The sequence below is a fragment of the Terrapene carolina genome, unplaced genomic scaffold (genome assembly GCF_002925995.2).
Source record: "Terrapene carolina triunguis isolate 2854851 unplaced genomic scaffold, T_m_triunguis-2.0 Scaffold96, whole genome shotgun sequence".
Lineage (NCBI taxonomy): Eukaryota > Metazoa > Chordata > Testudines > Emydidae > Terrapene > Terrapene triunguis.
This window is the reverse complement of record NW_020664447.1, coordinates 60,029,241-60,055,821: the sequence shown is the minus strand read 5'-3', so window position 1 is coordinate 60,055,821 and position 26,581 is coordinate 60,029,241. Positions and strand designations below refer to the sequence as shown.

The following is a 26,581-nucleotide window of genomic DNA, read 5'->3' as shown; positions in this document are numbered from 1 at the left end:
CCCATGTGGTACTTGGCTCTACAAACCTTCATACGAGCTCTCCAAAGGCCTGGCCTAGATCATCAAGTGAATGAAGAGCTGGATGGAAGCTGAATCCATGAAAGACAGAGGTGATTGTGATACTTTGACCCACAGTGCCTGGGGTGAGTCACTGCCACTTGCTTACAGTGTGAGAGAGCCTTGTCTGTGCCCCCAGGGGAAGCCCTCCTCACTTACTGGCTGCTGGCAACACAAGTGCTCTACTCTGGGCTCCATAAGCCTGCTCTTTTCCAATGCAGGCTAGCAAATTACACACCCTACTTTTTTACACTCGAGTGCCCAATCACTTATCTTCTGGATACCTCCAATGGTCACCGTTCCGCTGCCTCCAGGGAAGCAGTGAGCCCCAGTTCCCTGTTTTCACCTCAGTTCAACACTCCTTATCTCAAGGCATTAGGCCTGGTCCACACTACCCCCCCACTTCGGACTAAGGTACGCAAATTCAGCTACGTTAATAAGGTATCTGAATTCGAAGTACCTTAGTCCGAACTTACCGCGGGTCCAGACGCGGCAGGCAGGCTCCCCCGTCGATGCCGTGTACTCCTCTCGCCAAGCTGGAGTACCAGCGTCGACGGCGAGCACTTCCGGGATCGATCCAGGATCGATTTATCGCGTCTAGACAAGACACGATAAATCGATCCCAGAACATCGATTGCCTGCCGTCGGACCCGGAGGTAAGTGTAGACGTACCCTTAGAGGTGTCTATAGTAAAACTAAATGGATGTTTACTTAACAGGGCTTGAGACAGGGATTCAAAAAAAACAACAAGAATAAGGGTTTAGAAACACAAGGTTACAAGTAAAAGAAAAACAAAATGCAATCTGTAGCCTATGCTTGTTAACAAGTTACGTCTCTATCTGATAAGGTATTTCTCTCCCAGTGGTTAGTTCTTACAGCGCTTGTCCAGTTTGGAAAGCTGGGGTCCACCTTTTATGAGGCTCCCTCCGGCAGACTCTCTCTTCTGTAGTGGCTAATAACTTGTGCTCTTTCTTCATCTCTTACATAGTTACAGACTATTGTCTCTTACCCCAGGGGGTGCCCTGTTTCAGAGACTTTTCTTGGGGTTCTTTTGTCTCTGTAAATCCTCAAGCCTCCACCAGGCTCAGACTGTAAACAAAGTGTTGTCTCCACAGATGTTCACCGCTCTCAACGTAGATTGAATTAGCCCTGAGACCTGTCTCACTCAGGAGACAAGTTTTGCTTCAACAGTTTTGAACCCCAATATCCCACGTTATGTAACTCTACAGTTATTTCCTGTGCAAACATCTCGCAATACCCATGACAATCAGCTAGTTCTTAGCTTTCAGCAGAGACCCCTGCCGGTGAAATATTGAAGAAGCTGGTTGGACACTTGTGTATGCCTGTGTCACACTGATGTGGTGGGGAGAGGGGAAGCACTTGGAGGAATTTTCCATCTCTATAACATTGCCCCACTGAGGGCATCTACCCTCAGACTATTAAGATAGGCCACAGCCTCGTGTCCGCCTGGATTCCTCACAGCTTCTGGATACCCAAATAGCTGTGGTCATGAAAAATTCCCTCTTCTATCTCCAGCTGTTGAGAAGACTAGGCCACCTTCTGTCAGATGCAGACTTAGTTTTGGTGGTCTAGGCTTGGTCTTGTAATTCCCTATATCTTGTGATAAAATTGCTGACCTTTAAAAGAGCTGTAATTAGTTCAGAAAGTAGCAGCCTGACTGCTCAGCAACACCAGCCTCCAGGAGCCTATCAACGCAGTACTCCGCTCTCTGTGCTGGCTTGCTGCAGAATGGAGGGTCAGATTCAGGGGTTCAGTCCTCAACCTTAAAACTTTTCATGGGATGGATCCAAGTTGCCTTGTCTATGCAGGAGACAGAGCTTTCTCAGGGGCTGGTCCAAGACTGGAACAAACTCCCCAGGAACCAAGGACCATCACAAACCTCACCTCTTTGCTCTCCAAGTGTAAGGCACGCTTCTTTGACCTGCCTTCTCTAATATAAACACAGAGCAGCATGTACCTAAGGAGAGGGAAATGACCACCAGCACAACCCTACCAAAACAAAACACTACTTCATACACAATTCTCCTCTTGGGAGAGGGCGAGAGAGCGAACCAATATAGATGTTAGCCACCTCACTTAATGCAGTATATCCAGGAAGGTGCTCAGAGGCTACAGTGACAAGATGGAATAAGAACCTCTATAGAATACCCGAGAGACCAGCTCTCCCTGTGTTTTTATTTCCTGCAGTGACAGCCACATTCCACTGGTGCAGTGAAGCCATCACCCTTAGGAGTGAAACTCCTGTGTACAGGAGACTTAGCTTTGTCAGCAACTGGCCATTGGATCTGGATCCCAGGAGAGATCAGGATGAGCACAAACATCAGCACCTTCAGAGCAGAATGCCATTGCCACGTTGACACCGCCTTCCCATAATAACACTGCAAACATTAGCCAGGTGCTCAGATATCACTGTGATGGGTTCCCTAAAACAACTCAGAAGGAGGGAGACTGTCCCAGGAGGCTGCGTGCTGTTTCTGTCACACATGCTGGGCCTGAATGGAGAGTGCTGTCAGCAGCCCTGACAGATGAAGAACAGGGAAACCAGCTGCTTGGCAGCCAGTCCCATTTTGTAAAGGAAGAGACCATTGCCTCTAGGCAGAGGCTCCAAGCTGCAAAGAGCTGTGCTGGCCATGTGCCTGGCTGGAAGTGTGGAAATGAATAACACAGTGCTGAGGGATTCTGAAGGATTGCATGAGGCTAAAGCCCTGGGGTTTCACTGTCTCACTGCATAATCCCTGGGGTTGTCCCATCCTCCTAAGCTTCCAGGCCTGTCCCTTGAACAGGTGTGGGCATGGACAGTGGTTGCACAAGCTCCGCAATTGCCTCTCAACCCCTACTCTGGCCCAAAGCAGCCCCAGCTAGCAGCGAGAGGGTATGTCACTATTTTCAGCCCTTAGTCTCACGGCTGGGACATTCAGCAAGGGGGGGCGGGGAGGGGGGAATGTGGTTTTTGTGATTCGGACCACTGGGAACTGGACTGAGACTCAACTCCTGTCACGTATCCAGGGACACCAAGTGGCTGCGAGAGGGTGATGATTTCTAGCCACTACAGACTCAGGCTGCATTTAAACAGCTGAACTCCAGATGAAAGGTTCTATTCCTCAACCTCTCTGAGCCAGTCAGCCCCCTGGCCTGGGGCTAGATTGTAGCTGGAGCTCTAAAGGTGAAAAGCTCTTTCCTGTTCCCCGACCTTGAACCTGAACCAGCCAGTGAGCCTGACGGGGGGCTGGATTGGAACTGGCAAACAGAGCTGGAAAGAGACTCCTTGCTGATTGCTTTTTGTGACTCTCGCAGCGGACGGACGTGTTACCTAGCTTAATGTACAAATCATGGGACACATCTGCCTATAATGGAACCAAATAAACAAGTTAATTCAAAGCAAATCAACATCCCCCCTGCCATGCACGGACACAGATCCTTCTCTGTAAACAGGATCCTAGCTGGCTGCCTTTTCCTCATCACTTTTCATGCAGGCCGTCTTGTTCCATTTCTATTTGCCTTTCGCAGGATAGGTGCTGCCCCCATGTGATGAGCACATCTCACCAACTTTTATTCCTAATAGCAACGTTCATCTCTTTTTTCGAAAAGTCCATTCATATGGGTGTTTTTAACTACACAAATTGATGTTTCTGAAAATCCCCGGAGTTGTCCCTCAAAACAAGAGGTCAGATGCCGGACAGAGGAAAGAGCATGGCCACCCCCTACTTGTGGCACATGTGCTTCCTCCCTCAAGGATGATAGGTGCTCAGGATGTTTTGAAGTACAGGAGCTGTAATTTCTATTAGCTCATGTCCCTGGCCTGCTCCTCGGTGCTGCTACCCAGAGAGCCCCTGCTGCCCAGGGCTGAAATTGTTCTGCGACGAACCTATTACCAAGGCAGTGGGTGTCGTCATGCTTGCTTCATGAGACCTCAGAGTGTCCCTTCTTTTGGATGCTTCCATATATACAGCAGAAGCTTTTAGAGTTCTTGCCATTGTGTGTGAGGCTCCCAGGAAGTTATATCTGTCACATGGCCTCCAGCTCTTCCCTTGTCAACCAGCTGGCCTTATTGGAAACACATGGCCTCATCTCAATAACACCTTTGAGAGCTGTGGGAACATTGGATGGTCTTTTCCCAAAAGGGCTGTGTTAGCAAATTGGGGGTATTCATAGCTGTGTGCAGAACGTCTGAGATCTGCAGGCTAGCCATGCCATGGCTTCTGGGGGAGGTCAGGGCTGGGTAGGACTGTATGAATTTCTCATGGGAGATGCTGGGAGAGACTGATAGGGAGCACTAGAAGAATGGCGAAAATGCATATTTGTGCAGATGGGTCAAAAAAAAAAAAAAAAAACAGCTGAGGGAAAGATTGCAAGAACAAACACTGCTTGGAAGGGCCAGCGTGTTGGTGTCTTGATATAGACTCAGTCCTGGCTGGTCTTCTACTGTCTGTATGCCACTGGCTGCTCCTCACCATGGGAGAGTCTAGTTGGCTGCAGCTTTCTTGAGCGCTGTACTCACATAGGGCTCCCAACTTCACTGTTGCTCTCTGTATGAAATGAGATGGAGGCATGAAGCCGAGCCTAGATTGGATGTTAAGGGAAGTGCTGACTGTGCCTTTGGATGTGGGGACTGGATGTTGCGGGACCCCAACTTGGCTTCATATTTCATCACCCAGTGCTCATGGAAAGAACAAATTGTATTTGTTTATGTAAATTTATGAAAACCAGATCCTAGCAGTGCTCAGCCCGAGTGCTGGGAGCCCCTCGTGGATCTGGAAACTCACAATCTTTAAAAAATCACATTAAACTACTTAAAGGGAAATAAAATCTGGATGTGGGCCTTTGTGCTGCTTCAAGAAAAAGGCCTAAAATTTGTTGTTAAAAGATTTTCTTTGTATTTTTATCTTAGAAATTCATTAGAGGTTTTGTCTGTCCTGAAAGATGCAATGGCCTTGTCTCTTTCTAGTCTTTTTCCCTAAAATTTCCCATTATTGACGCTTCTGGTGAGTTGCACCAGTGGTAGCAATGTTGGCAGCTGTAGCGTAGACAAGACTCTCAGGGCTGTTGGCATTTTACCACTGTGTCAACTATGTTGTGCTTTTAAAACACTGAGGCTCCCAAAATTACTAACACCAGGGGAGGGGAACCTAGTGTAGACAAGGCTTTGGTCATCTGTTTCCCCCAGGGGGTTGGGCTGAAATGGAGACACCCAGCTAGGTATTTCCTCATACTGTGAATGCTGTCACCCATGTCTCCTCCTGAACCCTCCTAGTGGCCTCTTGCACACAAACAAGAGAGCATTTGCTCCTAATCATGCTCTGGGTCCTTCTGAAATGAAACCACTTCAAAGCAAGTCCATCTATTCTTGCTAAGGACCAGAGCCTTGGTAACAACACCTCATTGTCAACCACAGCCACAGGCTTCATAGCATCAGCACAGATGTGCTGCCTTCATCCATAGCCAGGAGGAGATCATTGACCAACACTACTAGTTCAGTTTCTGTCCCTTACCCAGGTCTAAGCCCAGATAGACCATCTCAGGGCAATCTGAAGATTGCAGATATTGCCACAAGAATCCTCAAGAATCTTTCTTCAGAGATTAGATACCTGTCAATAGCAGGCAAGATTATTAGCATCAAGAGTTGGTTTCTTGCGTTAAGGTCTCACCAGAGCCTCCTGGAGGTCACCTGGCACTGACATTCTCCATGAACAAAGGGCCCACTGTCTCCCTGCTGGCCTTTACCAGCCCAGAGGGAGCTGGTTCCATTACACAGGAAGTGACCTGAAGCACCCCAGTGTCTTTTTGACCACAGCTACACTTTGAGCAGAGGTTTTCATTGGCTTGGCTATAGTGATGCCCTGGTCTCCTTCCTGAATGGTTACAGTTAACTCAGAACCCAGCAATGTGTGTGAGTAATTAAAATGACTACTTCTGATCTGCATTAATTTGCATTACTCAACACTGAACCCCATCTGCCCTGGTGCTGCCCATTCATCTACCTTTGTGAGGTCTCTGAGGAGTTTCTCACCATCCTCTGTAGTCTTGAATAACCTAAGTAATTCTGAGTTATCTACAAATGCTGCTGCCTCTTTGTTCATTTCCTTTCCCAGATCACTGATAAATACATTTAAACAACAGTCCCAGCATAGAACCTCGGGGCACCCCACTGTTAAGCCTTTGCCATGCTGAAAATTGACCAATTATTCTGACTCTGTTCTCTGTCAGCCAGTTTCTGGTCTGTGACAGAACCTTAACCTCTCACTTTGTGACTACTCAGTTTAATGGCCTCTTGTGAGGAACTTTGTCAAAGTCTTTATGAAAGTCCAGATAAATTGTGTTAACCAGCTCTCTGTTAGCTACTCTTTTGCTTACATGCTCATGGAATTCTAGCAGCTTAGAGAGGCATGCCTTTTCTTTACAGAGGCCCTGCTGTTTTTCCCTATCATGTCCACCTCTGCAATTTACAAATCTATTTTTAATTACCGACTCAGCCAGTTTACAAGGTACTGATGTAAAGCTCACTGGTTTGTAATTCCTTGGATCACCCCTAGTGGGGTTTTTTTTTTTTAAGATCAGTACAGCATTTGCTACACTTGTCTTCAGCCCTCCCAGTATAGAAGCTGATTTTAACGAAAGAATGCATATTTTCATTAGCAACTCAGTCACTTCATTCTCCAGTTCCTGCAAAAAAAAAAAACCCTCTTGGGCGAACGCCATCTGGGCCTGCAGACTTCTGGCTTTATAATAAATCGGTTTCTTCATAGATTCATAGAGTTTAAGTCCAGAATGGACCATTAGATCATCTAGTCTGACATCTTGTACATCACAGGCCATCAAATTTCACCAAGTTACTCCTATATTGAGCCAAATAAATTGTGTTTTGACTAAAACATATCTTCCAGAAAGGCATTCGGTCTTGATTTGAAGACACCGAATATGCAGAATGTGTCACTTCCTTGGTAGTTTCTTTACAACAGTTTGGTCACTGTTTAAAATTTTGTGCCTTATTATTCCTAACTTTGTCTGGCTTCAGCTTCCAGCCACTGGTTCTTGTTATGCCTTTCTCCAATAAATGTAAGTACCCTTTGGTACCTGGCATCTTCTCCCCATGAAGGTACTTATATACTGTAATCAAGTCGTATGCTGACAAAGGCAGCACGCTCCTGGTCGGTTGGTGCTGTTGGTCACCAGAGGGGAGCCAGGAGCCAGCATGACAGCAAAGGATTGTGACAGGAGCGGTGGGAGATGTTAACCCAAGAGCTGCTGAACGCAAGAAGCTCTGTGCTGGGGACCGGAATGCCTCTGCAATGGGCAGTAAGGAGCATGGCCTTGGAAGTTGGGAGCAACTTTGTACTCTCCTTGCTTGGCTTCTGCAAAATGCCAAAACCCATGAACAAAGTTACCCCCAAAGCTGTAAATGCACTAGTGGGAGTTTGTTCCCTGTAAAGTTTCCCTCATTCATGACTTTTATGGGCTCTGTGTTTTGTTTATTTCCTTGGCCCAGCTTCTCTCCTGGCTGAGTCTCTGGTCTCGTCAGTGCCCAGGACTCAGATAGGGTTGAGGACTCGTTCCCCAAGGAAGCTCCCATAGTGAGAGGAACTTCCATAGAGCCACTTGTGTCTGGAGTGAGAAGGGTAGATAAGAGGAGCTATAGAACTTTCTTCCATCAGCATGGTCTCATCTGATATAGGCACTCCCCACTGTAGTGATGGAGCTGGTTCCCAGAGGCTCAGGGCTTTCCTTGTGCTAGGAGAGAATTGCTTTATTTCATGAATGATTTATCAGAGGGTGAGAGATTCGTACTGGCATAACCCAGCCAGGCTGCACAAATGGCATGTATGACTGCAAACCCCCTCCTGGGATCAGGCTGTAGATGCCCCAGGATGCCACCTCACCTGACTCCGTACCATTCATCTAACGCAGTGGTTCCCAAACTCTAACAATCTGTGAACCCCTTTCACTAAAATGTCAAGTCTCGCGAACCCCCTCCCAAAAATGAATATTTCCAGAGATTTTCTCCTTTACCTGAGTATAAACTATAAAAGCAGTGATCTTGGAAATATGGAATTTGTTTTTATGACATGCTTATTACACACTGTTTATTATTATTATTTATCATTACAGTATTTTTATTACATTATGAAAACGGAAACACTCTTCCAAAATCTCACTTTCGTAGCTTGTATCACTTTGAATAAGCCTGTTATAAGACAAGGCTCCTATGTTTCATCAAGGAGTATCAGATGTGAAATAGCATGAAGGTATTTAAGAAGCCAACTCAGAGTTCCTCCTACACAAGCATTCAGATCTTGAGCAGTCCAGGCAAACAACGCACGTTACAACAAAGCTTAAACTTGTTCTTCATAATCATTTTAAAAACAATACTAGCTGCCTATTTAATTTTAAAAAAAGCAAAAAATATCCACCCCCCTTTCCATTTCTTATGAGGAGTCTTGAAGTTTAAATTTCCTCAGTGTGATAGATATGCTTGCTTTGATCTGCTTAGCTCTTGGAAGTCCAGGGGCTCTGGGCTGCTGGCCCAGTGCTGTGTGGAGTCCCTAGGGACAGCTCTGTCTGCCATTAGGGAATTTTTCCCCAAGAACCCCCTGTAACATTTCATGAACCCCCAGGGGTTCACGAACCCCAGTTTGGGAACCACTGATCTAACAGATGCAGGCGTTTGTATATTAGCCCCAACTTGGATTCCTTATTGGAATGGTTCCCTTTTTTACAAGACAGAAGAGAGATCAGGCTGGCCTAAGCAGCAGACTGACCAGCTCCAGAGGCAGCTCCGTTCTTCCTAGCAGATTTTGGGCTGCTCTTCTGCATAGCTATCTCCAGAGCAATTAATTTAAAACAGGCGCAAGCTAGAACATCAGTTGTAACAATGTGCCATTTTTGTCTGTTTGCAGGAGCTGGCATGTGCAAGTGTGACTGACTCAAAGATAACTAACCCCTGGGCTGCTGGATTAAACTCTAGTACAGCCCATATTATCCCACAGGACTGAATCTGTTCCCCGCAACAGTCCTACTGAGGCAGGGTTGCTTATTTGCTCTGCAACTGTGAGTGAGCCGTATAGTGCTATGTGTGCCTCTGCACAGACGCTCCAGCACACAGGTCTTAGGTCCAGAGAACTGTTTATCTGGAGCACATGGGATGAGAGGAACTGGGTCTCATGTCTGGTGCCCATCTGGTTGCTGTGGTATGGTCTTCCATTCCTCTGCTGGGCATTGGACAGACAGGCAGGCAGACAGAAGGACCTGCATAGGGCTGGCACTGCAGGCAGAGAGGAAAGTGAATAAGAGGCTGGGAGCAGCTGTTGCCTCTCCTTGCACGTTTCCCAGACTGGCTTTCTTAATTACTCAGAGCAGGTTCATCACCTGGCTGTATGGTATTGGGGCATGGTGAATGGTTCCAGCATCATCTCTACTTCAGGTGTCCCCTGTGTTCATGGCATTCAAGCTGAGTGCACCAGGAAAGGAAGGGGGTTATCTCTGAGCATGGCCATGTGGGCAACAGGCTTTGTGTGACTGCCCGGGTGCTTGTGTGCCCAGGAAGGGGATTTCTTTGACTGTTGCAGCCCATCAGGCTCAGTTCAGTCTGCAACCTCAGCTCTACTACAGTCCATGCTGCAGCCTTCCTCATGCCGCTGCAGTTTGCTCATCTCCTGGGGCCATGCTACCCCTACCCAGGGCCTGCAGGGACTCTGCAGCCCCCTGGTACTCACAGCAGCTGCATGCTTTTTTCAGAGTGTAAGACTATTTTCCAGTGCATGCTGTGGGCTGCATGTAAAGTGGGCAAAGAAGCCATTGTGCCCCCTGGGTTTGGTGCCTTTATACTGAGATGTTTCCCAGGGAAGGTGAGTGCAGCCTGCCCAATTAGCATCCAAACATTTGTTTAGTGACAGAACCGGACTCTGTATTATCCTGGAGGGTGACGGGCTGATATGACATGCTGAGTTGTGAGCCAGGAAGCCCTGTGGAAGATGCATCAGGAGAGGCACCGGGAGGTCACTAGCATTGCGGTGAAATGGCAGGGTGGGCAGTGGTCTGGAGGGGGTGAAGAGCAGGCGTTGCTCACCCTGACTGGCAGATAGGAGGCTGGGGTTTCGAGCATAGCAGTGCGGGTTCATATAGAACACACAGGGTGCAGCTGCAGGAGCGTGGCATGGTCATTGTAGTAAATATTATTTTCCATAGGACTCAAGGAAGAATCGGCTCCCCCATCTCCCAGCACACTGGGTCTTCACGCACTGTCCGGCGCTTCCCAGCTGGTAATACTCAGCTAACGTCCAATGCTCTACCCAATGGGAATGGGCATGAACAGACCAGCTCTGGACCACACGCAGCCTATCAAGAGCATACGCTGTCTCTCTGGGGTAAGACCTACTGGGCTGCCAGTATCTCTCAAGGGCCTCCTTGGGAGGGGCTGCATTTGCTGATGACACCAAAATGATAATCAGAGGGGTAACAAATACACAGGAGGCTCAGACCATCTGCCTAGCACCTCACAGAGTGGAGGGGCTGCAGGCAATACACTGGGATTCAGCTCTAGAGAGTGAGTGGAAAGTCCAACCCCAAAGAGAGGGAAGTAAGCAGCACGGAGAGAAATCTAGGGGTGGAGGAGGAGTCTGCGGCGAACAGCAAGTGCAGGAGATGGCTTGGGTGACAGGATATCAGCAAATGGAGCCTATACTCCTAAGGGCACAAAAACCAATAACAGGTGCATGCATGTGTGTGAACCGAGAGGGGGCATAATGCTGCTCACACTGCTCTGGAGCCAGCAGTAACCTGCGATGGTGTTGCAGCTCTAAAGAGAGAGAGAAAGCAAGTACGAATGCTGCAGGGATTGGCGAAGCCCCATTGCAAAAGGATGGACTGAGGGAGCAAAGTGCAGATGGTAAGGAAGAGAGAAGGCTTGGGGGAATATGATAAATGCTCCCAGAGATAGTAACTTGGGATGAGAATTTCACACTCTGGACATTGGCTGAGTCAATTCTCTCTCAGTATAATCAGAGAGCAGGGATGCAGCAATTCTCTGCCCCCTGATTTGGCTGTGGATGTCTGATTTGTATAACCTACATGTGGTTTTCTCTTGGCTGGCCCCCATAGGCCTTGTAAGGTGCAGAGAGGCAAGGCTGCTAGAGATAGCTTGTATGAGATTGCCAGGAGAGAACCCCACCCTGACACTCCTAGGGAGGGTTCAAAGTGCCCTCTGCAGCTCCTAAAGGGGGGCTCTCTCCTGTGGGCCTCCTGAGATGTGGGGTACAGAATGTTCAGGTGGCATCTAGCCAAATAGCTCCGGATTGTGGGCTGGCTGTTGCCCATTTGTTGCCAGCTGGCAGAGCATGGCAGGCCTGGAGAGAGAGCCTGCTCCTTTTTCTGGTTTGAATAGTTTAACTATTTTTTTTTCTATCTTTAAAAACAAACACCTAGGAAATTCTTCACAGAAAACGCTGTTAAGAAAACGAGAAGAGTGCACGGTGAAACGTCTGGAAGTCAGGAAATGCCACAGTTAGGGCTTGACTACATGGGGAAATTTACCGGTATAATTATACCTGTACATCTGTACTGGTATGACCCCCTGTGGGGACACTCTTATTCCATTATGAGTGGCCTTTTCCCAGTTTAGCTTATACTGCTTCTAAAGTGACATTAGCTAAATCCGAAAAAGGCCAAGAAGCAATGGCCAGAATCACAGAACAATTTAGACGCCTGGGCAGAGAATGACTCCCTCTCCCCACAGTTATAGCAGAGCAATGGTCCAATCAGAGAGAGTGTGCAGCAGTGCACAGCCACAGCTGCCCTGGTGCCTGGCCTGCCATGTGCAAGTCCTGCAGTTAGGGTGCAGATGCTCCTGGGGCTTGGCTGTGCTGCTTCCATTCTGCACTGGCCTTTTCCTTCACAGGGGCCAACCTGACAGAGAAAATCCGAAAGATAAAGATTGTCTTCACCCCCACAATCTGCAAACAGACATGCCGGAGCGGCCACTGCTACAACAGCTGTGAGAAAGGGGACACCACCACCCTGTACAGCCAGGGGGGCCAGAACCATGACCCCAAATCTGGCTTCCGCATCTGTGAGTATCCCAGGACTCCAGCCTCCTCCCTGCCTGGGCTCCTCCTCCTGTCTCAACAGGCCCTACAGACTCGGGCCATGGCTTCTCCCTGTGCTCAGAAGAATGTCTCACTCTCCTAATCAGGAGCTATTTCATCTTCTCTGGGGGCTGACCTCACACACACACCCTCACTCCCTCCCCTGGGAGGGGGGAACCTCATTTCCACCCTACTCCTCCCATTCTGGGTGGGGGGAGAACGGATTTCAGTCAGAGCCGCAGACAGGCCTCACAGTCTCGCTCCCAGTCAGGGCCAGCTTGCTGCTTTCATTGGCATCCAGTCTTGGGGCTGCCTTTCATCACCTAATTTCATCCCACTCTCTCCTTTCACTCATGCGGCAGCCAGGAGAGCTGGCTTCAGGTTGTAAGTTGTTTCAGTGACCAGGGCTGCTGAAATCTTTCCTCTCGTTTCCTGGATGGTGGGATTGCCTGGGAATTTTCTGTGCCATCTAGTGAGTTGGGCAGGCTGTCTGCCCCTCACACCAGGGATCCACTCAGGCACTGGCTCCCTGGGTGGTGGGATAGGGCTTTTCATTTGCTAGCCTCGGCGATCCCACGGGGGTGAGATGAGCTGTTTCAGAAGCACTAGAGTCCCTCCAAAACCAGGGGAGTTTGAGAGAAGCCCTGGCAGAGGTGGGGACTGAGCCAAGCGGTGGTTTGTGTGAATTGCCCCAACACAGCTGGGTGTCTCCTCCCAAAGACTGATTGAGTGGTCCCAAAATCTCCTGACTAGTGAGTGATCTCTTAGTGGGGTTCTTGGAGAATGGTGGGTGCCCATCTGCAAGGCTGGCTCCAGCTTTTTTGCCACCCCGAGCAGCGAAGAGAAAAAAAAGCCGCCGCGATCGGCAGCACTTCGGCGGCTGCTCTACTGCGCCACTTCATTCTTCGGCGGCAATTCAGCAGCCGGACTGAGGGACCCACCGCTGAATTGCTGCCGAAGACCTGGACGTGCCGCCCCTTTTCATTGGCTGCCCCAAGCACCTGCTTCCTGCGCTGGTGCCTGGAGCCGGCCCTGCCCATCTGCCAGGCACACAGATTCACCCCAAGTCTAACAGGTCACCAGGGGACCTGAGGCAGGAGAGAGGTTGATTTGTTCGGAAACCTCAGGCACCTAACTCTTATTAGGATAGGCCCTGGGTCATCTGCTTCAGTCATGCCCTGTGATGAGGACTGAAAGGAGTCACTTGGGGTGTCATTTGCGGATGCTTTCCTGAGGCTGTGCAGGCAAATGACTCATGCTTCCCTTCTGATTCCTCCATTCCATTCTATCCCAGTACTGTATCAGCTTCTGCAGACACAGGACAGGCCCAGAGAGAGGCTTCAAACTCAGTCCTCTGCCTGTTCCATGTCCATTGAGCTCCCCTGCCCCTTGGCTTGTGAAGAGTAACCCCCGCCCAACCAGGTTTCTTGGAAACTCTGATGCTGAGGGCAGTGATGCTGAGGGCATGCTAACGCCTCGCTGACTCCATTGTGTGCTGTTACATTAGCCGCCAACCACCTCTAAGAGATCCTGCTGGTGCCAGCAGTATCACCCTGCCTCTATGGGGCTTTGCAGCAGAGTGTGTGTGTGTGTGTGTGTGTGTGTCTCTCTCTCTGTCTCTCTCACCAGCCACAGTGACAAAGCCCAAGGGAGAGCAGATCTTCCTCAGCGTCTGACTGAAAGAGACTCACTTCATTCTGAGCTAAGCTAGGGTCTGTGGTTTCTCCTCTTGCTCTCTGCTGGTTAGAGTGACCCTCAGTGGCGAATCCCAGGCTGCCACCAGGCTGCTTTTAAGAAATGAGGTGCCTGCTGCTGTGCTGGGCCTGCTGCTTGGTTATTGCAAGGCTGCTGCCAGGCCAGGCCGCTCGTCTGGGATCCCAGGGCTGATGCTGGGCCGCTCCCCAGCCAGAGGGAGTAGCTAGGCTCCTCTGTTAAGCTGGTCTCTCTTTGCCTTACAGATTTCTGCCAGATCCCCTGCATGAACGGAGGGCGCTGCGTAGGCAGGGATGAGTGCTGGTGCCCGTCTAACTCCACAGGGAAGTTTTGCCACCTGCCAGTTCCAAAGCTGGAAAAAAAACCAGTGGGAAGAGTCCCAAAGACCCTGGCCAGCGGCTCCATGAAGCAGTCCATGTACACGCTGCCTCTGTCCAACCAGCTCGGTGAGCGCGGGCCTGGGCCACTCACCCTTTCAGGCTGCCTGCATGTGTGGTTTAGAAAGCAGCCCTGGCTGGATATCTGGGCCCAACTACCCTCCAGAGCATGGGCTTGCAAAGCTAGTGCCAGGCTGCTTGTGCCCTGGAGACTAGAACATTTCTGGACAGAGGTGTGTGGAATTCATGGGGTAGGGGAGGGAGGGCTCTGGTCTGGGAGATAATAGGGGGAGGAAGCAGTGGGGCTAGATTTGGGGTCAGTGGAAGAAGGAGGTAAGGGGTTGGTCCCTGTGACAGTGGATCCCTTAACCCTGACACACACTCTGCACTTTGAACAGCCCCCTCCCTCGCACTCACCCCACATTCCACATGTGAAGTAGGGGATGGAGTGATTGTTATTAGATTAAAATATTGTGCCTGCCCTTCCCCTAAGCCTGGTGCCAGTTTCCTCCCAGGAAGCCCATGACCTCCCCACCTTGCTGCAAAACCCTCCAGGTCTCTCTCACGCCCACGAGTGAGAACACACCTCTGAGCAGGTCCAGGTATCTCGGTATTCCAGCGCCCTCACCCTCTCCTCTCCTCTCCGGACCAGTCAGTTATTAGATCGTGGGCTCTCTGGGTGGGTCTGGGAAGGGGTGCAAGCGCCCGAATGTGCGTGTGGGAGCTTGTTGCGAGCACATGGTGACAAGGCCGTATGAGAGCGCGTGCAGATGAGCAAGTCCCGAGTGTGCAAGGCCTCAGCCACCCAGAGGCAGCAGGACCTGAGTGCTGTGCCTTTTTCACGCTGTGAGAAGCACCCACAGGAATGAAACCCTACTGCTCTGTTGAGGCAATGCTCGGGGTAGGAATTTCAATGCATGGCTGTCAGGGAATCTCAGAGTTCAGGTGCCCACAGTGCCATGGGCGCAGCCACAAGGCTGAAGTCAGTGGGAGTTGGGCATGTGCCTCTAAGTGTAGTCTGTGCGAAGGCTGCCATGGGAACACTGGACCCTCCTGGCTCGTGCATATAATCCCTACCCCCACCGTAGCCTGGTATTAACCCAGAGTGTTGCACTTAAGCACTGTCCTGTGGGTTCTTGACGAGCTTGTCTCAGGTTGCGCAGGAAGGCTCTTCGGGGTTTGCCCAGCTGGGAGACAAGGCAGACATTTTCCTTCATGACACACGTTTTCTCTGGATTTCCCAGTGCAGTCGTCCCAGAGTGGCCTCAGCAGTCAGTGTCCCCTCCACAGTGACTCACTGGCAAACGAGGAGCTGCTCCCAGTGCCAAGTAGGTCACCTGGGCAAGCGTAGCTGAATTGTCAGTGTTGGTCTAAACTCATCTTCCAGCTTCCTTAAACCCTTCCCTGGTGAACGTCCACATCAAGCACCCTCCAGAGGCCACTGTGCAGATCCACCAGGTGGCCAGGGTGAGGGGAGACTCGGGCCAATCGGAGGAGAACAGTGTGGAGGCTCTGCTCCTGTCTCAGCTACCCACTGGGCCACAGTACAGCTACAGCAATGGGAACAGCAACAGCATCACCACAGAGAGTGGCCAGCAGCAGCGGCCCCCGGAGCTTATGGGGAGATGTTTCCGGGAGACACTGCATGGACAGGTAAGGGCTGCACCTGTCCTGCTTTGGGGGAGGTGGTTTGTGGAGCAGTGAGTGTGTGTGAACATGACTGCAGTCCGTGTGGCGCAGTGCGTATGCGGTATGCTGGTATGCAGACTGTGCATGCAGAGTGCAGTGCACTTGAGTGGTTCACATGCTGCATCCGTGTGCTGTGTGTGCAGCTGCAGTGATGTAGTGCCTGCATGTGACCCAAAGTCGGAAAAAGAAGGCATGCCAGTGGGACCTGGGGTCGCTGCCTGGACCCTGTCGTGCCCTGTGCCTGTGTTGCTCAGCCCTGACACCTCTCACATACAGTCTCCTTTGAATAGGTGCCCTACTTATAGAAACATTTACAACAAGACTGTCTGATTACTGGGTAGGAAACGTAGGAAAGTTCCCCTCAATCTCACACAGTAAGTGAAAGTCTGATTTTTTCATGGCCTGTTGCCTTCCTGTGCATCTTGGTCAGAGCTAGGGAAGCAAATGCCCCTGGCGAGTTGTCTAGCCCTTCCCCTGCACTGACTGGATTTTATTATTTTGCTTTTCCCCGTTGGAGATTTCTGGCCCCCAGTCTAACACCTGTGAATTCCCAGGGGCGAGCTCTGAGTGAGACCTATAGTCTGATGGACCAGGACTCTTCCTTCTCCCCCCGCACCATGAATACAGCCCTTGCTCTCAGTCTATTCCTGGTACCTTTCCCGTCATTTGCTCTTTTCCATCCAAGACATTTTTAGCTGGATTTAATTCTCAGCAATTTCCTAAAGCAAAAATAAATGAGATCAGGCCCCAAACATTTGACATGTGAATGCGGGGCTGGAAAAGCCCCATTCAGCTGTGTGAAGATGGAGAGCTCTCTAAACCCAACCTCAGTCCCAGGGGGCTCTCCCTCCGAGCGGCCAAGTTAAAGGAGGCCCCGTTAGAGATACGATGGTGCTCTCCTGGGACCCATAAATCTACGGAGGGGAACTCTGCAGTGGGAAGAGGGGCCGTGCTTGCTGGGAACATGCCTTGTGTAACTGGAGCTGTGGCCGAGCAGCCTGGGTGACGGCGAGGAGCCCAGGCAGGAAGTATTTGTCTCTTCTGTCTGTGTCTGAAGCAGAGGTGATTGGAATGTGAGCACTGGGCATGTGGCCATGTGTCAGATGGATGGGGGCCAGATTTGGCCTGTGGGCTGCGACATCTCAACTCTAGTGGGGAAGCCTGTAATCCAGAAGGCGAAAGAGACTCGTTAAGCAAACAAAAGCATCTTACCACAAGCTCCCCATGTGGGCTGGAGCTGTGCACCCATCTCGCTGGGTAATCCCCGGGTGGCTCAGAGCAGGCACTGGCCTTATCCCAGGCTTTGCTGGGTGATCATCTCTGGGTCATGCTCTGCTCTGTCTAGCACCCCCAGCCCCTCCAAGGGGGCAGTCACAGGGAGGCTCATGTTTTTCTGTCTGCTAGACTGTTTGCTGTCTTAAACTGTGTCCCTGGCCCTGCTCTGTCCCTGCAGGGAGCTTTGCTGTGACGGCTGTGTTAGTGTCTAGCACGAGGCAGTCATCCCCTGTGCTGGCTCTGCTCCCTTCCTCTGCAGTGAGCCATGGCTTTATTCCTCCTCATTGCCCCTCTCATCCTACACCACCTCCCACGCTGCCCTCCCTTGGATACTCTTGCCCTGGAAAGGTGGAGGGGCTGGGAATGGTGCATGGCATAGTCCCACTCTGAGAATCCTGATGCCTCCTCTTCTCCTCCATTTCAGTGTGCTAACCCACTGGCGGGCCTGGCCAAGTTCGAGGATTGCTGTGGCAGTGTGGGGCTCTTCTGGGGGTTGAACCGGTGCATCCCATGCCCCCCGAGACCAGGTAAGTGCTCCAAGGGAAACTTTAATGGGGACAGTCCATAGCTCAGCTCTGGTACTGAGAAGCCTTCTCCACACACACTACAGAAGGCAGGGGGATCCAGAGAGAACAGAGGGCTGCTCCGATCAGCTGAGGAAGCACAAGGCCCCTCTCATTTCAGGCCTCTTGGAATGTAGGTGTCCTTTGCTGAAGGCCTCTGGGAAGGAGGTGTCTTGGGTGATGCTTGCCCTCTCCAGCCTCAGCCCACGCGCCGGGAGGAGCGGTTTGGTTTGGGCGCTGGCTTGGAGCCCAGCACTTTCCCCACAAACCGCCTCTGTAAAAGTTCAATGCAGCCAGTGGCTCGCTCCGTGCCAGATACATTAGGAGGGAGAAACAGAAAAACAACGGCCGAGGTTTTAGGAGGTGCAGCCCTAGATTAGCCGAGGAGGCTGCAGACTCAGCTGATAGAGTTACGGGCCTGCTCTAGGCCCAGCGCGGGCTTGGCAGGGGCTCTGGAAATAACACTACATCAAACAATTGGCAGGAGTGTGCTTGGAGTCCGTTCCAGGGACACAAGAATCCAGCTCAGGTTTTTTTGCTCCCGAGAGCTGAGCAGACTGATGCAGCACAGTTATAGAGGAATCCTCAGCCTAGGCTAGGACCTTGGGCCCTCACTGTGGAGCTCATTCCTTGGGGTGCTGTGGTTTCTGGAAGGGCCCCCCACCCGGGGGAGGGAGAGGGAGTTTCCCATGGACGGGTGACTCCTGCACTGTTCAGGACTGCTGCCCTCTCTCTGCGGGAACTCGGAGTTACCAGCAGGTAGTCTTGGCAGCTTGGCGAGATGGGCTTAGTGTTGTGCCCCCATGCTGCTTGTGGGATGGTGGATGGGGCCTGGTGCTTGCCCTCCACCCCCATCCTCAGTGGGACAGGGCCTGGGGCTTGCCTCTCCCCTTTTGTCATGATGGGGCCCAGTGCTCCAGGACAGGGGCCGGTGTCATCCCCCCCGCTTGGCAGGTTCAGGGCCAGTAAGATGGTCCTGGCACTCCCTGAGTGGAGGTCAGGTTTCAGTCCCATAGTGGGCTGAGTGCGTGAGGCCGGCGTGCAGTCTGGGGAGGGGATTATTGCATTGGAAAGGAGAATCTCATGTGACCAAATAGCTGCTGCCAGTAACCACTCAAACCTGTGCACAGCCAGCCAGGTCTGCCCCTGCCTCCCAGGCTCCTTCCATCCCAGCCGTGGTTAAGCAGCTAGAGAGTTTGCCAGGGGAGATCGTCCGGGGCTGCTGGGGTCTCTACAGCCCTCTCCACCTATTCCCTGCCTGAGCCTTGCTGGATGGCAGGGACACCCTCTCTCCAGGCTCAGTGAAGTGCGATGCCAGCATTGGAGTCACAGGTGCTAAGTCCCTGCTCTTAGCATGTCGTGCGTCAGGCTGCAGCCCTACCCACAGACCCAGTGTGGCTTTACGAGAGCAGGGAGCCTGTGCCCTAGGATTCCTTATTAGGATTAGATCAGCCTCTGTTCAGAGCCCCCATAAGAGACCCCTGCCGCTTCTGGGCAGGACAGGCTTCATTCCCCCTATCACGGTGATCTCGCAGCAGGCAGCGCGCTGGCCCCAGAGGCACCGTCAGCCCGATAGACAGAGAAAGGAATGGAAGCCTGGTGGTGGAGCTGGCCAGGCCAGCGTGGTGTGAGCGGTCCTGAGTGCTGTGGAACTGAGGTCAGAGGGGGTGGGCTTATTGGCAGGGCTGAAGCCAGACTAGAATGGCCCTGGGGTACCTAGTGTGGGGAGCTGGGAGAAGAGGATGTTCTCTGGTATTTGGTGAGAAAGGGGAGCTGGCTGTGGGTTAGTCCTTTGAGTGCAGGGAGTTCTGTCCTGTGCCAGCTGTGCTGTGGAGTGCAGTAGGCACAGCGCTGCTGAGCTCATCCCTACTCGCCTCAGCCAGACATGGGGCTCGTGCCTGCCTCCCCTCCCTTCACCTCGTCTGTCCATGCTCGGCACTGTAGTATCAGAGCACCACCTCCTCCCTACTACTTCCCCTCCCCCACCCCCCCACCATGGGGACTAGGGTGACCAGATGTCCCGATTTCATAGGGACAGTCCCGATTTTTGGGTTTTTTTCTTATATAGGCTCCTATTACCCCCCACCCCCGTCCCGATTTTTCACACTTGCTGTCTGGTCACCCTAATGGGGACTAGCAGAAATAGACCCCTGAGAGCTGGACAACGGGAGTAAAGGGGAACAGTTACATGGAACAGGATTGTTGGCACCTTCAGGCAGTGCCTTGAGTCAGGCCCACCTTCTGCTTGCGTGCATTTACTTAGTAATTTAGATCTTTCTGTCTTCCCTGTGCCGCCTGTTGCTGGGATGATATTTGTCTGAGACGCTTGACTGGTTTCTCCTCAGTCATGGGCCATGCTAGCTGGAGCCGTGTTCCCTGAAATGTGGACTAGGGCCTCAGCATCTTGGCACCAACGTTAAACTGAGGTGCTCTGAGTTGCTGTGACCCCCTTGCCCTTTGGGACTCTGCTGTGGCCCTGCTTCTTGCTGCCTGTTTCTCTCTGCTGGTCCCGGTCTGCTCCAAGGGACGAGCATGAGCATGTGCGCTATGCGAAGGATCACACGGTTGATGAGTTCAGTACAAACAAGGAAATGTACCATAAAGGCATTCTACGCACACACTTTCTCCCCCCCCGAACCCCCGTATTTGGTTTCTAGTGATCCTCCATAACTGCTGTCTTCACACCCTTCCCATCCCCATGTTCTCTGTGCACATCCTCCATTTCCCCTTTCTCTCTGCTCCCTTTATTGAGAGCAGGGCTGTACATGGCATCTTCATTGGGCTACCAATGGCTGTAAGAACTTCCCACCTCCATGCCCCTCGCCAGGCGTTGGTATCCCATACCAGTGAATTCTACAAGTGTGCAGCCCAGCAGCTGTCGTCCCTTCCCCCCTGACTTAGACCCCTGGAACTCAGAGAACCGCATGGACTAGGGGGACACAAATTCCATAGACTTTCAAGGGAACCTCACGGCTGGATAGGGTGCCGCTCTTCGACTGTGCATGGCAGGTGGATGTCATTGAGAGAATCCCAGGTTACTAATGTGTGTTGAGTTTATCACTCAGGAGGGCACAGAGTGCCCCTGATCCCTGAGTGGGAAGTCTTGGCCATCAGTGGCAGCAGGGACCAGACAGACATCCCATAGGAAGCAGGCTTCACCCCTGCAAACACGAAATCTCCACCCGTGCTCTTAGCAGATAGCTGGGGAGGGTGCTAGCCTGTTATAAATAACCATTAACTCCCAGTGGCTCCCAATTCCATGGCTTGCCACACTGTGTCCCTACAGCAGCTGGGGCTCAGGGGAGCATGACGCTGGTTCAGATGGCTGTTTGTCTGTTGATTGAGCTCAAACAGATGGATGCCTGTCTGGCTTTCATCAGATTAATTCCATGTGGACGTGAAAGTCGACAGCAAAGAATGCATCCCCCATCTTCTTCCTTCCCATGCCACCAGGAAATCCCGGCCTCAGTCCCTGGCTTTGGGCTACAGTCTCCCCTTGGGAGGTCATGAGGCCCTTGTGTACATTGGCAGAAATTCAGGTTAGCTGGAGAGGCCCAGAGCTTCCATTTTGCTCTCTCATTCTGTGCAAGTCTCTATCTCTGTTGAATCCATCCTTCCTTTGCTGCTCCTTAAATGGCCCTACATGGTGGAGACCACATGGTGTGAGAACAGCCAGACACTGCCACGTGCTGGGGCTGGTGCAGGGGGAAGGCTGCACTGCTCCGAATGAGAACAGTACCACTGAATTGCTGATGTGCTTTTCCCTGGAATGTGCTCTCAGCATCTGATGCCAGAGCTCAGACAGAAATGAGTCCGGGGCACAAGTTCCTCTTCCACATTCTCATCTCTCTCCTGGAGGCACCAAGTCCCAGAACCTCTCTTCACCCCCAGCTTTGCTCCATATCTCCTCTACTCAGGGCTCTCAGCATCTATGGATGCTTCTTTCTCCACCCAAGGTGCTGGTATAAAGAGGCCTTCAACCAGCAGAGACTCCACATCCCATGTTCAGAGCCCAGCTGTTTCTTTCAGACTCAGACCTGGGCCCTGCACATTGTTCATATTGTCGGGCTGTAGCTCTTTGACCTGGTCAGCCACACGCATAGCAATGGTGCGTCCTGCTCACATACCGCTTTCCTCTGGCACTGGGGATTTCCAAGAAAGCTCCCCTCTGTGCCCTCCTGTCCTGGGGAGCTGTGCACCAGAACCCAGTCTCGACAGCTCTTGGAATTTCAAGCATTCCAGCAACCAGAGACGGAAATGGCAGAAATTAGCTCAGCGTAAACACTTACAAATGTACGGCAGGGCAGCCAGGCGAGAGCTAGACAAATGAAGAACTTGTTTGGATTGACTTGCTGCCTGAGACACTGGATTATTAGTTGAGTCTGGAGACAGCCGGACGTCTCTGCTGACTTGCCGCTTTTATATTAGGTACACATTAGTGTGTGGGAAACATCAGAGAATCGGATGGAACCAAGGCCGACAGCTCTCTGAACTCGCCTACCATGCCCATCCTGCCGTGACCAGCCCCTGCTGCTGTTCTTCATTCACCTAGCACCAGCAGCGGTATGGGCACTTCATATGCCACATCTATGTCCAGTAGAGGCTGGGGCTGGGATGTGCCCAGGTGGGGTGCATTTTACTCCAGGCGGGGGAGCAGCCCCACAGCTTTCATTTGCATGTGTGATTTTCAGTTTGTCCACATTCTATTGGGGGAGGGACACGGATTTCCAGGCCTCCTGGAAGAGGTGTGTTTGAGAAGGGACCTGGAAGAGGAGGGCTGAGGTGTGGCAGAGGCACAGGGAGTGGCTTTTGCTCATGTTAAGTTGATGGTAAGACATCCAGGAAGAGAAGTAGGAGACAGGCTGAGACATGGGATTGGGTCGGGGGATATGTCAGGAGTGGTGAGGTAGATCTGAGAGTAACTGGTGTACTGAGGGTAATTAAAGCTGTGTGAGTGGATGAGATGATCCAGAGAGAGGGTGTGAAGGGATCAGAGGAGGGGGGCCAAGCGTGGAGCCCAGTGGGAGCCACTTGCAAAGTGGGAGGCGGGAAGGAGGATCCCCTGGAACAGATGCTGAAGGAATGACCAGAGAGGCTGGAGAGAACTGAGGCACGAAAGCCAAGGGAGGGCAAGACTGTAGGAAAGAGGATGTGTGATTGGCAGTATCAGAAGTAGCAGAGAGGCTGAGGAGGAGGATGTTCGAGTGGAGGCTCTGGGATTTGGCTGGGAAGAGGCCTGTGGGGAAAGCAGTATCAGAGGAGTGCGGAGGGTGAAAGCTAGGCTGATGTTTGTGTTGTGTTGGAGAAGAAGCTGAGTTACAGGGATGTAGTCAGTGTCCCGGCATGAGGTCAAGAGGCCTGCGACAAGACGTGGAGTGTTAGGACCATTCACAGCAATTGACTCACCAGCCTAGCTGAATCCTGGTTAGCTTCCAACTTGGGGTTGGAGTGCCTCTGTGGGGCACGAGGGCCAGACAGTGCAAAGGGGAGAAAGCGAGGCAAAGGAGATGGCTTTAGCTGAGGTTTATGTCTTACTCTTAAGTTACCAACAGAGGCAAACCCCAGGCAGGACATGAGTTTGGTCACTAACCCACTGTGGCCTCAGTGCAGTGTCCCTTGCCCACCACAGAAGCCGTGGGATAAAGGAGGACAGAAATTGAGAGGTTTTCCCTGCAGCTAAGATGTTTGTTACACCATACGACCCAGCAAAAACTAACACAGAGGCCAGTTCCCCAAAGTGCTCGGTGATAGAAACCCCAAGAGAACAGAAATTAAAGTCCCGAAAGCTTCTCCAAGCAGATGGACCCCCCCACACACACCTCTTTTCCCAGCCCTACTGTATTTCTTGTGGGTTTTGCCTCCCAGGGCCATTCTCAGCCCAGCAGAAACCCTGCCCTAATGCCCTTGGTGCTGCCTTTTTCAGGCATTGTCCCCACCAGCATAGGCGTACGCACGGGGTGTGCCGGGTGTGCCCAGGCACACCCTAATGCAGGGGTGGGCAAATGGCTCCACTCCCCGGTGCGACAAGCTGCGGGGTCCAAGCTCCCTGGCCGGAGCGCCCGGCCGAGCGCAGCAAGCCGCTGGGCCCTCCCCCGCCTTCCCCCCTTCCCTGGAGCCCTGCTGCCACGCGCAGTGCTCTGGGGGCCGGGGCTCCGTGGGGAGTCAGACATGCTCCCCCCTCCCCATGAGCCATGCCGCTGCGCACGCAGCGCTCTGGGGGCCGGGGCTGCGCGCTCCCACGGGGCAGTGTTTGGCTCCCCGGTGAGGCTAGGAGCCTCATCTCATGGTAAGGGGTCCGGGGCCAGGGGAGTTGGATATGGGGTGGGGGCAGTCAGGGGACAGGTAGGGGGTAGGGTCCTAGGGGGGCAGTCAAGGGACAAGGAGCAGGGAGGCTTAGGTAGGGGGTGGAGTCCTGGGGGGCAGTTAGGGGCTGGGGTCCCAGGAGGGGGTAGTCAGGGGGGGACAAGAAGCAGGGAGGTTGGGGGTTCTGAGGGGGGAAGTCAGGGGGCGGGAAGTAGGAGGGAGTGGATCGGGGCTAGACTAGGGCAGGGGCAGGGCTAGGGTGGGGCTCCCTGGGTGCACACCCTAATGAAATGGGCTGCACACGTCTATGCCCACCAGCAGAGGCTCAGAGTACTGCTTCACTTTCTTTAGGCTGGGCCCACAGCGTGGGAAGCTTAGCAAGATAGAAATAGCACCCATCCCTTTTCCACAGAGCCTGGTTAGCTCTGTGGGAGTGAGATCCCTGCGAGGATGGGGTGCTGCTGGATTTGTCCAGGTGTTGTGTACCGTCTTTTGCACTGACTAAACAGCTGGGAGAAACCACTTCCCTTCTGTCCCTCCCAAACAAGCTTCAAGAGTTTCTGGCTGGAGCAGTAAACTAGTAAAGCCACCCCTTTCAGACTCTACCCCTTCCCTTCTCCCACAGGATAGCCAGGGGTCAGCCTAGCCATGGGCCCAGATCTGTCAGTCCTGCAAACTCCCTGCCCAGTAGGGTTCACTCCTGCTGCTCTCTTTCTCTTCTCCCCCCCCCCCCCCAACCGCCCATGCGGGTGGAGGTCTTAACTTCATTAAGATCCCGTTCTTTGAAGGCCATCATTTTATTTGTATTTCTCCCACATTTTTCAAGGTTTTGTCCTAGAGAAGAATCGGAATGTACTGGAAAGTTGGATCCTGTAGTGTCTGGCTTGGCATCTGCAATGTTCCCCACACGGACCTCCCACCGTGTTAGGCATAGCTGGCAAATGGCTGGCTGCTCCCCCAGCTGGAGCCACAGTCATTAGATATATGGAATGGTATTGCAAGCCACATGCCATTCTCCCTGCTGCACCCTTAGGCATTGTAAAAGCAATTGGAACCCTCTTGGAAATCAAACCCTGGCTGGCCTCACCACAGTCAGATCGGGGATGATGCAGAGGAAAGAGATTTAAAAGATTTGATGATGACCTAGTTCTACTGGAGTGGCACAGTCTGCCATGGACGCTGGTCTCACTGTGGCAATGCACATGGGCATGGCTGGAAGTGGGAAGGAGCTGAGGCTTACACATGATTACACTTTCATAGTGCTTCTTGGCCAGAGGGATCCCAACAGGCTTGAGACACATTCCTGACTTGCTCTCTGGAGGTCTCCCTTTGCCCATCACTCAGTTGTGGCTGAGTGGGCTGCAGCAGCTGGTTCACAATGCACAGCAACACAAAACAACAGGTTAGCACATTAAACGCAGAAGAATCTTGTATCCAGTTGGAACAGGTAGTAAGGTAGAATGGAGTTACCCGAGCTGAAAGTTACCCCAGCCACCAAGGCTAACAATCCAAGGTGGGATCTTAGCTGACTGCATGTGGGCAGGATCTTGGTTTGACAGCTCGCCTCAAGGACAGCATCTCCAGCAACACAGTGCCCCTTGCTGGGGCCTTGGGGAATGTTGTGACTCATGGGGAAGCTGTCTGTCACAGATCATCTGGAGGCAACATATCTGGACAGCAAGACTCTTTAGCCCAACGCCCTTTGGGCAGCTTTAGAGATCCCTGTTCTTGTCCACTGGCTCCAAGACATGGACTCATTCCCTCACCCCGTACCTAGCAGTCTGCCTGCTCCTAGGGATGCAATCGCTTGTGTGCTTTCCCTCTGGAGCCCATTGCTAAGGCTGAGCTGTCTGCTTTTCTGCTGGCAGTGGCTTCAGCAGCTGGGTCAGAGCTTTCTCCACTTAGGGAGCAGGTCTTTTCTGCTGTGTGTTAAATCAGGCTGAGGTTTCAGTGGCATGCTTGGAGCCTTTGCTCAGTCCAAGGAGAGAGGATTTTGCAGTCTGTTTTTGATTAACCACGCACACTCCAGCCTGCTTCTCCCTGGCTGTCTCCATCCCTGGGATGTTTACTGAGGGCCTGTTGACTAAAACCAATGCTAGAGATAGGGTCTCTTGGAGGCAGAACTCTGGGCTCCCACTAGCCATCGACTGCCTGCCACGCTGATGCCATCCCTAGCTTTCTTGGGCCTGTGCTGCACATTCTCATTGGACAGCCTTGGTTCCTTGCCTGTCTCTGCTCTAGCTGATGCCCCTCTCAGAGCCATACTCTCCTCCTGTTGGAACCTGCCTCCTTTTCTCTCAGGAGGCCTCCTGTTTGCTGCATCCTTGGTTCACTGTGTGCTGACTGTTCTACCTGGCTCAGCTCCATCACCTCATAATCAGCAATGCCTCATTAACCCCCCCCCCTTCCCCGTGGCTCTCCCTGCCCCTACAGAGCTTCCTAACAATCTCTAACAGAAGTATTGGGAGCATAAGCTTTCGTGGGTAAGAACCTCACTTCTTCAGATGCA

The 26,581-nt window shown here is 52.1% G+C and overlaps 1 protein-coding gene across 1 annotated transcript in view; it reads left to right on the top strand.

The window, feature by feature from the left end:
* Positions 1 to 26,581, top strand: part of LTBP2 (latent transforming growth factor beta binding protein 2) — a 114,639-nt gene that overhangs the window by 40,142 nt on the left and 47,916 nt on the right. Inside the window, exons 4-8 of the mRNA XM_024192747.2 lie at positions 10,258 to 10,436; positions 11,966 to 12,136; positions 14,111 to 14,311; positions 15,630 to 15,895; positions 17,631 to 17,733. Of these exons, the coding sequence (XP_024048515.1) occupies positions 10,258 to 10,436; positions 11,966 to 12,136; positions 14,111 to 14,311; positions 15,630 to 15,895; positions 17,631 to 17,733 (920 nt within the window). The remainder of the gene's footprint in view (positions 1 to 10,257; positions 10,437 to 11,965; positions 12,137 to 14,110; positions 14,312 to 15,629; positions 15,896 to 17,630; positions 17,734 to 26,581) is intronic.